General features: G+C 44.0%; 1 protein-coding gene across 6 annotated transcripts in view; it reads left to right on the top strand.

Moving 5' to 3' along the window:
• The window catches only part of PDE7B (phosphodiesterase 7B), a 243,017-nt gene that overhangs the window by 47,579 nt on the left and 176,731 nt on the right, over positions 1 to 18,707 (top strand). For 4 of the 6 annotated variants that reach the window (XM_058171253.1, XM_058171247.1, XM_058171269.1 and 1 more), the window contains exon 1: positions 17,694 to 17,879. The exons of the other annotated variants lie outside the window; for them this stretch is intronic. In XM_058171253.1, the coding sequence (XP_058027236.1) occupies positions 17,859 to 17,879 (21 nt within the window). In that variant the 5' untranslated portion in view covers positions 17,694 to 17,858. Of the gene's footprint in view, positions 1 to 17,693; positions 17,880 to 18,707 lie in introns of those variants that run through there. 6 annotated transcript variants of the gene reach the window in all.

Genomic DNA, 18,707 nt, shown 5'->3' with positions numbered 1-18,707 from the left:
GGATTGGAAAAATTTCACTTCCTCACCCCAGCATTAAAAAAAGAAATACCTAAAACTGTTACTACTATCCAGCACTCCACAATCTGTCTGATATGTAAAAGATGCTGCTGTATTATTTTTGCAGCAGCAAGGAGAGTCTATTGGTTGCTTTGTAATTCTGGCAGGTATTAATAAAGCTCTTGTTCCTGGAACAACACTCATTTGTTTTCCAGAGTTAAGATATTGTTACTATGTTCATATAGCAACATACATACATACACCCCCACATCATGCTATTTCCTTAAGGGGCAAGCAATATTAAACAAAGCATACACAACAAAGAAGAAATAGTAAGCTAAAGAAATGTAAGGCATGAGCTAATAAAAATAAACATAGCTAAAGCTAGTTAAAACAAGCATAATTCAGTGTATTTCTCCCTTCCTTTTTATCCTGGCAATTCCCCTACTACCACCAACCCGCGTCCCCCCCACCACATGTTTCTACATCATCTATATATCACTTCACATACTGCTTTTTGTTCTTTCAAATTCTCCTCTATTTTGGAGGATCTCATCAAATATAATTTCTTAGGTCTTCCCCTTCCTTCTCAATCTATTCATTCTTCCTTCATATATTTATACTGCAATTCAGTCCTAATTCAATCCTGCCTACTAGACACAAAGACAGTTCTCCTCCCCATGCCATCACTCCACTAAACTCGTAATTACCACAGCACTGTCTTATGCCTAAGGATATCTAACCATGTAGTAGGACTGTATTACTCTTATTCTTCTCATCTTCCCTCTTAGCTACTTGTATTGGTATCTTATAACTATCACTTTGTTGGTTGTATCTTATGATTTATGATTGTATCTTATGAGCATGATTTATAACTTCGTTGCTTATATGCATACTAAGAGCTTTTGCACCGGAGACAAATTCCTTGTGTGTCCAATCACACTTGGCCAATAAAGAATATTCTATTCTATAGAATAGAATAGAATTTTTTTATTGACCAAGTCTAAATGGACACACAAGGAATTTGTCTTGGTGCATATGCTCTCAGTGTACATAAAAGAAAATATACCTTCATCAAGGTACAACACTTACAACACTTAATGATAGTCATAGGGTACAAATTTAACACTTAATGATACAACACTTAATGATAGTCATAGGCTACAATTAAGCAATCAGGAAACAATCAATTACAGTATAAATTGTAAAGAAAGAAAAAAAGAAAAATTGTAAGGATAGAAGCAACAAAGTTACAGTCATAAGTGGAAGGAGATGGGTGATGGGAACAAGGAGAAGATTAATAGTAGTGTAGATTTAGTAAATAGTGTGACAGTGTTGAGGGAATTATTTGTTTAGCAGAGTGATGGCGTTCGGGGAAAAACTATTCTTGTGTCTAGTTGTTCTGATGTGCAATGCTCTATAGCATCATTTTGAGGGTAGGAGTTGAAACAGTTTATGTCCTGGATGTGAGGTAGATATAAGTATTTTCACAGCTCTCTTTTTGATTTGTCCTCAATGGAAGGCAGATTGGTAGCAATTGTTTTTTCTGCTGTTCTAATTATCCTCTGAAGTCTGTGTCTGTCTTGTTGGGTTGCAGAACTAAACCAGACAGTTATAGAGGTGCAGATGACAGACTCAATAATTCCTCTGTAGAACTGGATCAGCAGCTCCTTGGGCAGTTTGAGCTTTCTGAGTTGATGCAGAAAGAACATTCTTTGTTGTGCTTTTTTGATGATGTTTTTGATGTTAGCTGTCCATTTTAGATCTTGTGATATGGTAGAACCTAGAAATTTGAAGGTTTCTACTGTTGATACTGTGTTGTCTAATATTGTAAGAGGTGGAAGTATGGAAGGGTTTTTCCTAAGTCTACCATCATTCCTACGGTTTTGAGTGTGTTCAGTTCCAGATTGTTCCGGTCACACCATAAGGTTAGTCATTAAACCTCATGTCTGTATGCGAATTCATCATTGTCTCGAATGAGACCAATCACTGTTGTGTCATCTGTGAACTTCAGTAGTTTAACAGATGGATCGTTAGAGATGTAGTCATTGGTATATAGATAGAAGAGAAGTGGGGAGAGCACACAGCCTTGGGGGGGGGCTGTGCTAATTGTACAGGTATCTGATGTGATTCTGCTTAGCTTCATCTGCTGCTTCCTGTTTGTTAGGAAGCTTGTGATCCACTTACAAGTCTTTTCAGGTACCTGTAGTTGGTTTAGCTTAGTTAGAAGAGTATCTAGAATGATGGTGTTGAATGCTGAATCTACAAAAAGGACCCTTGCATAGGTCTTTGGAGATTCAAGATGTTGTAGGATGTAGTGCAGAGCCGTATTAACAGCATCATCTGTTGATCTATTTGCTCAGTATGCAAATTGCAAGGGGTCTAAAAGCGGATTCGTGATGGTTTTCAAGTGGGACAGCACTAGCCTTTCAAAGGTTTTCATGACTACAGACGTTAGAGCAACTGGTCTGTAGTCATTCAGTTCCTTGATGGTGGGCTTTTTCAGCACTGGGATGATACTAGAGTGTTTGAAGCAAGAAGGAATATAGCATATCTCTAGTGATTTATTGAAGATATGGGTGAAGATTGGGGCCAATTGGTCAGCACAGACTTTTAATCAAGAAGGAGTTATCTTGTCTGGGCCTGGAGCTTTTCCTGGCTTTTGTCTGTGAAATAGGCCTTGCACTTCCTTTTCTGTGATCACTAGGGGTTGTCAACCAAATGGATGGGGTCAGTTGTAAGAGGCTTGGCTGTTGTTGGTGTGTCTGAGATGGGGGTTGTGGAGATAGATGGCTGTAGTTTCCTTTCAAACCTGCAGTAAAACACGTTCAGATCATCCGCCAGTTGTTGATTACCTTCAGCCTGGGAAGGAGGTTTGCCATAGCCGGTGATATTTTTCAGAGTTTTCCACATGTTTGCTGGTTCATTTGTTGAGAACTGATTCTTTAGCTTTTCAGAGTACTTCTTTTTGCTGCTCTGATCTCCCTTGTTAATACATTTCTGGCCTGATTGTACAGCATTTTATCATGTTTTTTGTAGGCTTCCTCTTTGGAACGACGTAGCTGCTTAAATTTAGCTGTGAACCAAGGTTTGTTGTAACTGTATATTCACAAGTTCCTTGTAGGTACACATAGGTCTTCACAGAAACTGACATATGATGTTACAGTATCTGTGAGTTCATCCAGGTCTGCTGAGGTATCTTCAAAAATATTCCAATCAGTGCAGTCAAAGCATGCCTGCAGCTTTAATTTTGCCTCCTCAGTCCAGGTCTTCATTAATTTAATTGTTGGTTTTTTGGTTTTAAGACTTTGCTTGTAAGCATGTACAAGGTGAATCATGCAATGATCAGAGTGTCCTACAGCTGCTCGTGGTAAAGACCGATAAGCATCTTTTAGCATTGTGTAGCAATGGTCTAAAATATTCTTGCCTCTAGTGGGACAATTGACATGCTGAAAGTATTTTGGTAGCTCTTTCCTTAAGTTTGCCTTGTTTAGATCTCCCAAATAATGACCAGTGAATGGGGGTATTTGGCTTCAGCCTCCATAATTTGATCAGCTAGAGTTCGTAATGCCTTGTTTACACAGGCTTGTGGTGGAACATAAACAGCAATTAGAAGAAATGAGGAAAATTCACGAGGTGAATAGTATGGTTTGCAGTTGATAATTAATATCTTTAGGCTTTTGTCACAGAATTAATATATTCTAGTTAAATCCTGACACCAGCAGTTCTTAATATATAAGCATAAGCCTCCTCCCTTCTTTTTACCAGATGTTTCTGTAATTGTTTCTGATCATTCAATCTGAAACCCTGGGATATGCAGGTTGATATCTTCAATGGATTCATTTAACCAGGTTTCAGAGAAGCATAGGACTGCTGAATTGTGAAAATCAGAATCGTATCTGGTTAAGAGGAGTATTTCATCCATCTTATTAGCAAGTGAACGTACATTGGTTAGGAAAATTGAAGGCAGAAGAGTTTTATTTCTCTTATTTCTTAGCTTGATTAGAATCCCCACCAATTTACCTCTCCTTCTCTACTTCCGCCGTTTGGTTTTTTTGGTAATCCATGGCTCCAGGGAAATTGCTTCTTCCTGTGTTAGAATCTCCTCCATGTTTGTACAGAGGGGGTGTGTGACATCACAGAAAGCTGCTTCTTAAAGAAACGTTGCTTAATTTTTAGCAGATGGTCTCTTGAGTAAGAAATCCGCAGTGAGTCGCAGAGAATAATTAAAAATAAAGAAACCATTAGAGAGCATTTCACCGAGGCAGTCTTCAGCAGCGCCTTCTTGAAGAGTTTATATAGCATAAACAAAGTTCCTCAAGAAACTACTTTTGTTCAGATCTTACACTTTGTATTCAATCCACATCCATTTCATGATCCATTCGTTTGTTGCATGATTTCTTCTTCTTTGACCACAGACAAACTTCTTAAACACATTCTGTTGTTTTGTGTTGTGTTGTGTTGTGTTGTGTTCTATTCTGTTCTATTCTATTCTATTCTATTTTCTAAGCATTTCTTTTATTCTTGTGAATACTTTGTTCAATCATATACAACTCTTATCACATCAGGGTCTAATCTTCAAGTCCAAATTCATGTGAAACATTTCCTATATCAAGCTTATTAATCTTAGCATAAATGTTCCTTAATTCAGCAAATACACAGTAAGCTTTCTTGCTCCCATTCATACTTTTCTTAATGACCTACTGAAAAAGCAGTCTTGACTCCACACATTCTGACAGGCATAAAGCTACATTTCATTCTTCACTGAGTTTAAGCTCAATGTCATTGGTTGTGCAGTTTCAATCAGTATTCTGCCAAAGAGTTCTCTGGCACTCTTATATTAATTCCTTTGTACTTTTTGCATTTTATCTTGCTACCTTTGTCTTCATAAAGAGAAAAATGACCACATTTATCAGAGCATCAGACTTCTAGAAAGCGTTCTTATACATGTTAAGTAAGTCACACAACAAACCCTATCCATATTTTAACATTTCCTTTAGTTATACTGGTTGCATCTGCAGTTTTATCATTTTACAATATTCTTACAACATTTATGATTTCCTTCCCATCATTTTTCCTTGGATACAAATATTTATAGCATTCATTTCAACCCTGTACAATTCTCTAAATTACACCATCCAGCATCTCAGTGTTATCTGAAACTCATCATCTTTATTTCATCACTGGAGGATTCTGTTTTAGCTCTCAGTATCCACTTAAACAACATCTTGATTGTCACAAAAATTGGTCTGTATCAATCCAATCTTTTATTACAGTCATAGACCAGCAAAGGAAGGGTAAAATACAAACCATATTTCTAAAAGCTAAAAAAAATTTAAAAATATTCTTTGCGTAAAATATGAAAAGTTAAAAAAAACTAGTGTATCACACACACACACAACCACTATATCAACACATAAATATTGGTGCTACCACCCATTGTGCCTTTGGTCAATCAAGACTTTCAGATAATACTTTTTAGAAAGACAGGGATTTAGTAAGACTAGTTAGCATCCTCAGTCATACCCCCATGTCAGATGAAGCATTCCTTGATAATGATAAGGACACAACATTGGTCAATTCGGGAAAAATTCAAACAGTATTGTACAAATGCAGCCGAACCCCTATTGTATGCAAGCTAAGATCCCTAATCCAGAATCTGTCTTTGCAAGCCAACATGTCACCAATTGGGAGGCATATGCAGCATAACAATACACATTCAGGGTCATAGGATTTCCAATAATAGGAGCCCAGTGAAAACGTGTTTAGCATAGCCCTGCATTTAATGAAATGCATTGCTTATGAGCTCAGCTTTTATAATAAATATGTTTCTCATTTTGCCAGCACTCTGTCTAGAATTCTTTCATTCCGATTCCAACAGGACTGTTTCTGCTACACAGAATTAAAAAACAACAACCCTATTTTCAAGAAGTGATGGGAAGCCTTGCAGTTAACAAAAGTTTTAGTTCTACCCAACTGGTAATTGTTTCAGGTTTATCCAGGACATCCTGGATAAGGATATTTTATAGCTCTGGCTAGAAGGCCACCACAACTAAGCCTTGTGGCTATCTGGAGTTGATCAGCACCTTCTCCAATAACAGCAGAAAGACAGAACCAGCAGACCAACAATGGGAGGAGAGGAAATGGAGGCTCAGGCAAGGCTGGTTTAGGAAATCCTCCATGTGACTCTCTATCATAAGGTAAGACAGCTGCCTTTCAAGTGTACAAATGAAGTGAAGCAGGGGTGAAATCCAGCAGGTTCTGGCAGGTTCTGAAGAACCTGTAGAGGAAATTTTGAGCAGTTTGGAGAACCGGTAGCGGAAATTTTTGAATAGTTCGGAGAACTAGCAAATACCACCTCTGGCTGGCCCCAGAGTGGGGTGGGAATGGAGACTTTGCAATATCCTTTCCCCAGGAGTGGGGAGAGAATGGGGAATTTGAAGTATCCTTCCCCTGCAACGCCCACCAAGCCACACCCACAGAACCAGTAGTAAAAAATGTGGATCACTGAAGTGAAGCAATATAACTTAATGTTTCTTCAGCTTATTGTTTCTGGGAAAGGCAAAGTATAGGATGACAGCCATAATGCAGCCTTTTGCCTTTTGAGAGAAATGAAGCAAAAATCTAGAAGAAGGCATATATTTGAAGTATTCAATATGCAGATTTGCCTCTTTAAAGAAGCCAGTCTGAGAGCCTTCAGCCTGCAGCTTTGAACCCCTTGTTCAAAAATATGTCTGGGATCCAGGATTTCTTCTCATCCACAGTCCCAATTAATATCCCATAATAGCTCCACAATACTCCATGTACGCCAGAAGAGGGCAACTTTTGCAGACCATGGTAGTGAATTTTGCTTTTGCAGATGGTGTTAGAGGCTGACTCAGGAAAACAGTAATATTTCCCCACTTGAAAAACAAGATGGAAGGAATGAGCTTTTGGACTGTTGGACTACAGCCCCCATATTTCTCTGGAGGCCTGGAAGTTGTAGCACATACATCTGAACAGCATCTTTTTGGGCAAAGAAGACATGTGTAATAATATTTCTGGATGTTCAAGTTCCTACTGATTCATCATAAGTATTGGCTCCCGTGTTAGAATATTGAAATGTTCAGATAAAAATGCTATGAAAAAACAACAACAAATATATCCTGATAGATTTTTGATTGCTTACTGTCAAGTGCCAAGAAATCAGCAGATCCAGACAGTTCAAATGAGTACAAAGATTTATTGCGAGCTTAAGCTCTCTACAAGACTCTGAACTACTAATGGCCAAGGGAAATTAGTGGGAATAAGAGTAGAAGGAATTCAAGGTGGGCTGGACGTAGATCTTCTGTTGGCATGAAGGGACTCATGACTGATGATGTATTTGACTCCTCCCTCAGGCTCAGCCTGGTCATCTCCTACACTTATCTCCCTTTTCTATACCCTCTTCAAATGGGAAATCTCTAGTGTGCTCAGTTTCCATACCTGCTTAGAGTAGTGGAGGCTAAAGCAGCTGTCATCTCCTTCAGGTGGGAGAAGCACTTATCAATGGTACAATCCAGCCCAATTGATACATTACCCTAAGCCACGGGTGTCAAACTTGCCACATCACATTGACGTCACATGACGTATTACAACCTTCCTTCATGGTGGATGTGGCCTGCACATGATGCATCTGGGCCATGGGCTGCCAGTTTGATACCCTACCCTAAGCTAATGTAGATCGGTATATTTGGAAAGCATCTGGTTCAGGAAGGCAGCTAAAATTAAATGTGGGAGCTGAACAACCAGGGGTGAAATCCAGCAGGTTCTGACAGGTTCTGGAGAACCAGTAGTGGAAATTTTGAGCAGTTTGCAGAACCAGTAACATAAATTTTAAGTAGTCAGGAGAACTGGCAAATACCACCTCTGGCTGGCCCCAGACTGGGGTGGGAATTGAGATTTGCAATACCCTTCCCCTAGGAGTGGGGAGGGAATGGGGATTTTACAGCATCCTTCCCCTGGAGTGGGGTAGGAATGGAAATTTTGCAGTGTCCTTCCACTGCCACACCCACAAAGCTACGCCCACAAAGTCACATCACACCCACAAAGCCACGCCCACAGAATTGGTAGTAAAAAAAATTGGATTTCACCACTGTGAACGACTTACTCTCAAGATGCTCACAAAGGCAAAATAATAATAATTCTGAAGTCTTAAAGCTGTGTCTGAATTAATACTAGGTACAAAGAAGCTGTGTTTTCGTTATTATATCAGATTATTCTTAATAGCAGCAAGTATCTTTTTACCGTATTATGGAATTCTTTTCCGTTTCAGAAATTTTCTTCAACATTATACTCAGCCGCAGGATGCATTAGGTGCTCCTTTTTTAATCCGGCACATCCAATTAGAAATAATGCTTCCAATTTGAAAAGCTGATTGAACATTATTTTGAAAGCTTTTTCCCCCAAAAAACATTTCAATAGCTGAGAAGCTTTACTGTTTCCTTGGGAGGCCATGTGATATGAGGTTTTACTGAGCTGGTAGAACATTTTGTAAGGAGTTTCTTAACTCCTTCAAGCTAAAGGTTTCAAGGGAGTTTGTTTTGCCTCTTCACCCCTCCAGTGTCTTCACAACACTTCACTGAGCTTCTTTAAATATCGCCTTTGTTTCTGAAAAACAAACCTAAGGTCACTGTCTACTTCCAACTTAGAGCTTGTTTACTATGACAATTTATTATGGCTCTGAGCACTAACCGCCAAGACTTGTTTGCAGCTATCAGACTTTCTAATACTTTCTAAGCCTTCCTTTGCCCAATCACATTGTTGCAATCTTCTTTGCTGTTATCATATTGGTGGATGTATTGCGATGTTTAAGTAACATCATCAGCAGATATCATGCAAACCGTAATCCAACCATGTTAGTCATATATGAAGGAGACTCATATATACATCAGTTATGTTTCCCCCTTTTCATAGTTTACGATTGGTGGGTTGACTTCTAGACGCATGGTGACTTTCATATGAGTTCATAGATCTTGAGACATGAATTTGGGAACATGAAAAATGCTACTGGAAAGCTAGTTTTGATAACAATGCTACTTTTGACCTATGCAAAGACATGAGCAAAACAAAGTCACTGTATATTGAATTCAACACTATATAAGGTCAGTCACTGTATTTTTTTGTCAGCATATGAGATTCTTTTTTTTAAAAAAATGCTATTAATTTGTGCTAAGATGCAATTTTTAAAAAAACTATTTATCAAGGCCGGTTATCTTATTATAGGGTAATTCCCAAATGCACATTTAAAATCTCACTAACATGTTTTATTCTATGCTATTTTAAAAATATGTCTATGTAGGTTTGAATTACCTTAGAAGATGTTATTCAAGGAGAAGTTAGCTTTATGTAAGTGGATTTCATTCATGCAAAAATAATATTTTTCTCTCTCTCTCATCTCCCTCAACAAATCCATCCGGTCTGCTCCAGAAAGTCAAACAACCATCCAGAGTGAATTTGGACAGCAATGAGGCAGCTTTTATTTTGTGAACAAAATGGGTTATTATTTGTGAAAACTCATCACCAAATATCATTTTTACTTTAAATCCACTTAAACATTTGTTGCAGCGTTTCTTGATGCAAAATGTTTCTTCTCAGCAGGGGATTAATCATCATAAAATTTTATTAAGAGAACCAGATGTGGAAATCCTTTTAAAAAAAACCACCAACTCTCTTGTATTTTCCCATAATTTCATTTCTCCTTTTAATTGTCACCCGTACAGGAAGGAAAGATAGAATAGCTGCACGTTTTTCTTACTGTCGATGCTAGTAAACTTGCTGAAGAATTCAAGAATACATTTTAAAGTTTCTTCTCAGAGTTCCAGCTTTAAAAAACACCCACTTCTAAACCTGCATTCTGATTTATAGCAATTGAATTGTTTTATAAATACATTGTTTCCTTCATTTGGTTGAAACAGCAATTTATGGTATCAGTAATTCATAGCAAATTCTCAACAATGAGAAGGAATCTGTGTGGTCTGCATACAGGACAAGCTAGTAACTAGTAATAATCCTAGCAGGAATGCTAGGTATAGCCATACAATAAGTATGGTTATAAACAATAACCAGTGTTAGGTATTAAAGATGCAATATGACAGTGTTAAATCTCTATAATCTAGATGTGTGGGAGCTAATCTAGATTGTTCATGTTTATTTTATTTATTTATTTATTTGATTTTTATACCGCCCTTCTCCCGAAGGACTCAGGGCGGTGTACAGGCAAGATAAAACAATACAATATACAGATTAAAATACCATTTAAAAAACTTATTTAAATTAGCCTAACATTAAAAAATTTCCATACTAAAAACCCCGTTTAAAAATTGATAAAAGATAAAATTCAAGACAGCCCCGCGCAAATAAAAAGATGCGTCTTCAGTTCGCGACGGAATGTCCGAAGGTCAGGTATTTGGCGTAAACCCGGGGGAAGTTCGTTCCAGAGTGTGGGAGCCCCCACAGAAGGACCTTCCTGGGGCCGCCAGCCGACATTGCTTGGCGGACGGCACCCTGAGAAGTCCCTCTCTGTGAGGCGTGCGGGTCGGTGGGAGGCATGTGGTAACAGCAGGCGGTCCCGTAGTACCCAGGCCCTAAGCCATGGAGCGCTTTAAAGGTCGTAACCAACACCTTAAAGCGCACTCGAAAGGCCACAGGCAGCCAGTGCAGTCTGCGCAGGAGCGGTGTTATATGGGAGCTACGCGGAGCTCCCTCTATCACCCACGCAGCTGCATTCTGGACTAACTGAAGCCTCCGAGTGCACTTCAAGGGGAGCCCCATGTAGAGCATTACAATAATCCAGGCGAGAGGTAACGAGCGCATGAGTGACCGTGCACAAGGCATCCCGATCAAGGAAGGGGCGCAACTGCCGAACCAGGCGAACCTGGTGGAAGGCCCCCCTGGAGACGGCCGTCAAATGATCTTCAAACGACAGCCGTTCATCCAGGAGGACACCTAAGTTGCGCACCCTATCCTTTGGGGCCAGTAACTCGCCTCCAACAGTCAGCCGCGGCTGCAGCTGACTGAATCGGGGTGCCGGCATCCACAGCCACTCCGTCTTGGAGGGATTAAGCTTGAGCCTGTTTCTCCCCATCCAGACCCGTACGGCTTCCACGCATCGGGACAGCACTTCAACAGCTTCATTGGGGTGGCCTGGGGTGGAAAAGTACAGCTGGGTGTCATCAGCGTACAGCTGGTATCTCACCCCAAAGCCACTGATGATCTCACCCAACGGCTTCATATAGATGTTGAACAGAAGGGGCGAGAGAATCGACCCCTGTGGCACCCCACAAGTGAGGTCCCTCGCGGTCGACCTCTGCCCCCCTGTCAACACTGTCTGCGACCGGTCAGAGAGATAGGAGGAGAACCACCGATATACGGTGCCTCCCACTCCCAATCCCCCCAACCGGCGCAGCAGGATACCATGGTCGATGGTATCAAAAGCCGCTGAGAGGTCTAATAGGACCAGGGCAGAGGAATAACCCCTGTCCCTGGCCCTCCAGAGATCATCCACCAATGCGACCAAAGCTGTCTCCGTGCTGTACCCGGGTCGGAAACCGGACTGGAACGGGTCTAGATAGACGGCTTCATCCAGGTATTGGGGTAGCTGTCGCGCCACAGCACTCTCTACAACCTTCGCAACAAAGCGAAGGTTGGAGACTGGACGATAATTACCCAAAATAGCTGGGTCCAGGGAGGGCTTCTTGAGGAGGGGTCTCACCACCGCCTCTTTCAAGGCGGCAGGGAAAACCCCTTCCAACAAAGAAGCGTTGATAATCTCCTGGAGCCAGCCTCGTGTCACCTCCTGAGTGGCCAGTACCAGCCAGGAAGGACACGGGTCCAGTAAACATGTAGTGGCGTGAAGCCTCCCCAACAACCTGTCCACGTCCTCGGGAGCCACAGGGTCAAACTCATCCCAAATGGACTCAACAAGACGTGTCTCCTCTCCCTCGCCTGGATCATCCCAATTTCGGTCCAGACCATCCCGGAGCTGAGCGATTTTATCGTATAGATAACCACTAAACTCCTCAGCACGTCCCTGCAACGGGTCATCCCGCACCTCCTGATGAAGGAGGGAGCGGGTCACCCGAAACAGGGCGGCCGGGCGGTTATCTGCCGACGCAATGAGGGTGGAGGTATATGAGCGCCTCGCCTCCCTCATTGCCACTAGGTAGGTCCTAGAATAGGACCTAACTAGTGTCCGATCAGCTTCGGAATGGCTGGACCTCCAGGTGCTCTCTAGACGTCTTCTCCGGCGTTTCATCTCCCTCAGCCCCTCGGAGAACCAAGGGGCCAAACGAGATCTGCGCCGGGTCAGAGGTCGCAAAGGCACGACACGGTCCAAGGTCCCAGCCGCGGCCCGCTCCCAGCCGCAACTAGTTCCTCAGTCGTGCCGTGGGCCAGATCCTCAGGGAATGGCCCAAGCTCTGTCAGGAACCTCTCGGGGTCCATCAGGCGCCTGGGACGGAACCACCGTATAGGTTCCGTCTCCCTGCGATGGTGGATGGCGGTTCGGAAGTCTAGTCGAAGGAGGAAATGATCGGACCATGACATCGGTTCGGTTACTAAGTCATCTAATTCCAAATCATTTAACCACTGTCCAGAGATATAAATCAGGTCCAGTATGCCTCCCCCCATGTGCGTGGGGCCATCATTTACCCGAATCAGGTCCAAGGCCGTCATGGAAGCCTGGAACTCCCGAGCTGCAGTCGATAACAAGCCAGCCGATGGCAAGTTGAAATCCCCCATGACTATAAGTGTGGGGGTCTCAACCGCCACGGAGGCAAGCACCTCCAACAGCTTGGGCAGGGCTGTGGTCACGCAGCAAGGAGCCAGGTACGCGATCAACAAGCCCAACTGATTCCTATGGCCCCACCTCACATAGAGGGATTCACAACCGGCAATCTGAGGAACAGTGGCCTCCCTCGGCTCTAGATCTTCCTTAATGACAACCGCCACCCCCCCACCCCTACCTTGGGCCCTCGGCTGATGAAATGCTCGAAAACCTCAATAGTAGTACCTGTGAGAGGGATCTTGGAGTCCTAATGGATAACCATTTAGATATGAGCCAGCAGTGTGCAGCAGCTGCTAAAAAAGCCAACACAGTTCTGGGCTGCATAAACAGAGGGATAAAATCAAGATCACGTGAAGTGTTAGTGCCACTTTATAATGCCTTGGTAAGGCCACACTTGGAATATTGCATCCAGTTTTGGTCGCCACAATGTAAAAAAGATGTTGAGACTCTAGAAAGAGTGCAGAGAAGAGCAACAAAGATGATTAGAGGACTGGAGGCTAAAACATATGCAGGAACTGGGTATGTCTAGTTTAATAAAAAGAAGGACTAGGGGAGACATGATAGCTGTGTTCCAATATCTCAGGGGTTGCCACAAAGAAGAGGGAGTCGGGCTGTTCTCCAAAGCACCTGAGGGTAGAACAAGAAGCAATGGGTGGAAACTGATCAAAGAAAGAAGCAACTTAGAACTAAGGAGAAATTTCCTGACAGTTAGAACAATTAATAAGTGGAACGACTTGCCTGCAGAAGTTGTGAATGCTCCAACACTGGAAATTTTTAAGAAAATGTTGGATAACCATCTGACTGAGATGGTGTAGGGTTCCTGCCTGGGCAGGGGGTTGGACTAGAAGGCCTCCAAGGTCCCTTCCAACTCTGTTGTTATGTTATGTTATGTTATGTTATGTTATGTTATGTTATGTTATGTTATGTTATGTTATGTTATGTTATGTTATGTTCATGTGTTGTAAGATTAAGGGATTTACATTGTATCTTCTGACTACTAGCTGATGTGCATGGATGCACTCTGCTAGTCTTATGCCTATCTGTCCTACATAGTGGTTGCTATAGACCAGTGATGGGTAACCTTTTTGCTGTCGTGTGCCAAAAGCTGGGGGAGCACAGGGGGGGGGTGTCACACGCATGCGTGCCACACCCATAATTCAATGCCCCCACACACCCCACGCATGTGCGTGCAACCCCCCCCATGCTCCCACCGCTTTTGGCACGTGACAGTAAAAAGGTTACTGGTGGGCCTCACAGGCCTGTTTTTCACCCTCCCCAGTCTCCAGAGGTTTTCTTGGAGCCTGGGGAGGGCAAAACGGCCTTCCCTCTTCCCGCCCCGGAGGCTGGAAACAGACCATTTTCCGACTTCTGTGGGCCTGGAAGGCCTGAAAATCAGCTGGCTAGTATGCATATGCACGCTAGAGCTGAGCTAGGGTAACACTTGCATGCCCACAGATATGGTTCCACGTGTATGTTGTAGATGAGTTTTGCTTTACTTAAAATATTTTGAAGGGCTATGCTGGTTAGTATGGAATGGTGATGCCATGTGCTTGCAATAATCTATTGGTTGTTTCTGATACGTATTTCGGATATGGCGCTATTATCTTTTTCCACAGCCTATGTTGGTTGTGTTGTAGTACGTTGAATGATCCGGTCCCTTCTGATAAAGTTGCTTGAATATCTGTTTTGTTGGAAGATGCTGCATAGGCAGACTGTTTCCTTTTTCTACTTCTCCATGGTTGCTGCACTGAGTTTGTGTTTGTCTGAATAATGTTCTTACACAGCTACTCATATACAGGGTAAGCCACTTTCTCTAACACTGATGATGCTATCTAGTTGGGTCATGAAACGTCAGCAGCTAGGACTGCACTGAACTTGTTTAGTACTAAAGGGGGAGAACATTCTAGGGCTATAGAATAGAAATAAAATGAAATGTATGAAATCGGATAAAATCCAAGAAGGCAATACCATCCATTTCTGTATTGTGCTGCAAAAACTGGATAGTTGCATTTGTGAAGTCATCTGGAGTTCAGCTGAAATCAGTGGAGATGTCATGTTTTAAAATGTGGATTAAACATTTGGTGAGAAGATAAACAAGAAGCAGATTCAACATAACTTCTCCTTCAAAAGCAGAAGAAAATAACACCAAGCAAAGGATTATAGTGCCATCAGAACTGAATAGGGATAATCATGTTGCTGTCTAACATTCCTATTATGTTTTCCCCCCCCCATTTCTTCTTCTCGAAGCACTTTCTTTGTCTTATTAACAGTAAGTGCAGTAAGAACAGTAAGTTCCCCTTTCCCATTTTGTAACACAAAACATTTTCTAACTAAATAAAGCCACAAATCCTGGTAAGGACAAATTCCGCCTTGCTATAGGAAGATTTGCATTGCGATCTAGGATCCCACTTCTCATTCTGCCGTATTTTCTGGTCTTCCATTGAATTAATATTGATTCTACTTAGCTTTTTGAGACCACCCAATGTGCTCTACGCTAACATAAGCGAAACAGGCTTTAAATAAATAAACAAAGACATAACCTGTTGTTTCAAGGTACTTTTAAGAGGTAGTGACTGACTGATATCCCACAAAAACACCTGGGAAGCAGAAGTACAAAGAACAAGTTATTTATTTATTTTTTATTTTATTTTTCATATTTATATACCACCCTATCTCCCTAGGGACTCAGGGCGGTTCACAGGCAATTAAAAATACATATAAATACAAACTAAAATGACAATTAAAAAACTTATTCTATAGCCGAATTATTAAAAAAACAGTATAAATAATAAAAACCCATTTAAAACCAGTAAATTTAAAATCTAATCCAGTCCCGCGCAGATGAATAAGTGTGTTTTAAGCTCGCGACGAAAGGTTCGGAGGTCCGGAAGTTGACGAAGTCCTGGAGGGAGTTCGTTCCAGAGGGTGGGAGCCCCCACAGAGAAGGCCCTTCCCCTGGGTGTCGCCAGACGACACTGCCTAGCTGACGGCACCCTGAGGAGTCCCTCTCTGTGAGAGCGCACGGGTCGGTGAGAGGTATTCGGTAGCAGTAGGCGGTCCCGTAAATAACCCGGCCCTATGCCATGGAACGCTTTAAAGATTGTCACCAACACCTTGAAGCGCACCCGGATGGCCACAGGTAGCCAGTGCAGTCTGCGCAGGATAGGTGTCACGCGGGAGCCACAAGGGGCTCCCTCTATCACCCGCGCAGCCGCATTCTGGACTAACTGGAGCCTCCGGATGCCCCTCAAGGGGAGCCCCATGTAGAGAGCATTGCAGTAATCCAGACGGATTTGAGATAGAACCAATGAGAACAGATCCTGATTTACCCCTGAAACTCCTTTCGAATTTTGATTGAGCCTCTGCAACAACCATCCTGGTCCTAGCAACTTCGGTCTATGCCAGGGGTCTCCAATCTTGGCAACTTTAAGCCTGGAGGATTTCAACTCCCAGAATGGGGAATTCTGGGAGTTGAAGTCCTCCAGGCTTAAAGTTGCCAAAGTTGGAGACCCCTGATCTATGCAACAGCAATAGATGATGATGATGATGATGATGATGTTGTCCATGGAAATTCTCAGTTATCCAGGTCCTGGTTGTCCCAAAGGTGCTTTTTCAAGAGGCAACTGGACTTTCTGGTTTTTCTTTGAAGACGTTTTGCTTCTCATCCAAGAAGCGTCTTCAGTTTCAGATAAGAAGGCTGACAAACGCCTTCAAAGAAAAACCTGAAAGTCCAGTTGCCTCTTGAAAAAGCACCTTTGGGGCGACGATGATGATGATGACGATAACGACATAAATAATAATAATAATAACGAAGGCTCGAGTTTCTATCTAGGGTAGAATGGTAGCTCGCCTGCCGAAATCACGGCCGCCGCATTCTTCCCATAGTAGTCCTTTAAAATTAATAGCACATGCAGAGGAAAAACTAAAGCCCTTTGACGTCACTCTTCCAACGAGGAAACATAAACAGAGGAGGCTTCGCTGCCGCTGATTGGCCGGCCGCGCTGTGCCTGTGGCAGTTGACAGCACCTCCCAGCCAGGCACGGCTCGGCCTTCGCCGCTCAACCAGCCCGAGACTGCGCCAAGCCCCGCGGAGCTCTTCTCCAGCTCTCGCCCGGCCGGGAAGTCTGGCTCTCGAAGCTCCGGCTGCTGTTCCGCGTGCGTCCCGCTCGGGCACTTTTTCCTCCTCCCTCCTGCCCTTCTCCGGGCCAATGCGCACCTTCCGCCGTCCCTTGGCGCGTCTCCCCGAATGCTCTGCCTGAGACTGGATGCGAGCTTCGGGATCGTGCAGGTCGAGGCTTCATGAACGAGCTGCGCCGCTTCCAGTTTTCGCGGCATTCAGAGGTCACCGAACTGCCACTATGGTTAAATGTCTTGTTTAATGGTTGAGGTACGTACCGGCGAGCCGAGGAGGCGGCACGGTTGGACTCGCTTTCGGGGGGGGGGGCGGCCGGGGAGGGGGTTTGAGACTGCAGTTGCGCAAAGTTAATTGAACGAACTTACAAAGGCATTTGGAAGAAAACACTTGGCGGGCTGTGCTGTGAAACAGCCTTCCTTTCTTCCTTCCTGTCTTCCTTCCTCCCCTTCTCCCTCCCTCCTCCCTTCCTTCCTCCTTCTCCTTCCTTCCTCCCTTCTCCTCCCTCCTCCCCTTCCCGCCCTTCTTCCTTCCTTCTCCTCCTCCTCCCTCCTCCTCCCCTTCCCGCCCTTCTTCCTTCTTTCCTTCCCTTCTCCTTCCTTCCTTCTTCCCCTTCTCCTTCCTTCCTTCCTTCCTGCCCTTTTCCTTCCTTCCCTTCCTTCCTTCTCCTTCCTTCCTTCCCTTCTCCTCCCTCCCTCCTCCCTTCTCCTTCCTTCCTTCCTTCCTCCCCTTCTTTCTTCCTTCCCTCCTGCCCTTCTCCGGGCCAATGCGCACCTTCCGCCGTCCCTTGGCGCGTCTCCCCGAATGCTCTGCCTGAGACTGGATGCGAGCTTCGGGATCGTGCAGGTCGAGGCTTCATGAACGAGCTGCGCCGCTTCCAGTTTTCGCGGCATTCAGAGGTCACCGAACTGCCACTATGGTTAAATGTCTTGTTTAATGGTTGAGGTACGTACCGGCGAGCCGAGGAGGCGGCACGGTTGGACTCGCTTTCGGGGGCGGCCGGGGAGGGGGTTTGAGACTGCAGTTGCGCAAAGTTAATTGAACGAACTTACAAAGGCATTTGGAAGAAAACACTTGGCGGGCTGTGCTGTGAAACAGCCTTCCTTTCTTCCTTCCTGTCTTCCTTCCTCCCCTTCTCCCTCCCTCCTCCCTTCCTTCCTCCCCTTCTCCTTCCTTCCTCCCCTTCTCCCTCCCTCCCTCCCCCCTTCCCGCCCTTCTCCTTCCTTTCTTCCTCCCCTTCTCCCTCCCTCCCTCCTCCCCGCCCTTCTTCCTTCTTTCCTTCCCTTCTCCTTCCTTCCTTCTTCCCCTTCTCCTTCCTTCCTTCCTTCCTGCCCTTTTCCTTCCTTCCCTTCCTTCCTTCTCCTTCCTTCCTTCCCTTCTCCTCCCTCCCTCCCTCCCCTTCTCCTTCCTTCCTTCCTTCCTCCCCTTCTTTCTTCCTTCCCTCCTGCCCTTCTTCCTTCCTCCCCTTTTCCCTCCCTCCCTCCCATCCCTGTCTTCCTTCCTTCCTTTCCTGTCAACATCCGTGCCAGTAACCAGAAGCGAGGAACCCTGGAAACTTGCACGAATGCATGAGAAAAACCCAAGGAGGGTGCTCCCCTTCTCCTCCCCCACCCCCACCCTTCACCGGCCAGCTTCCTTCAGTAACGCTTGAAGTGGAAAGTCCCTATAGGGCTTGGACGCGACGAGTCGCTTCTTAATTCGGAAGAATCGCGTAGGGGGTTGCGTCTCCAGCATCGGGGTTCTTGTGGTTTTGGTTTTCAAGGGGAGGGGGGA

This window comes from Ahaetulla prasina, chromosome 1 (genome assembly GCF_028640845.1).
Source record: "Ahaetulla prasina isolate Xishuangbanna chromosome 1, ASM2864084v1, whole genome shotgun sequence".
NCBI classification, from domain to species: domain Eukaryota; kingdom Metazoa; phylum Chordata; class Lepidosauria; order Squamata; family Colubridae; genus Ahaetulla; species Ahaetulla prasina.
Note: the sequence above shows the minus strand (reverse complement) of the source record. Positions and strands in the feature narration are given on the sequence as shown.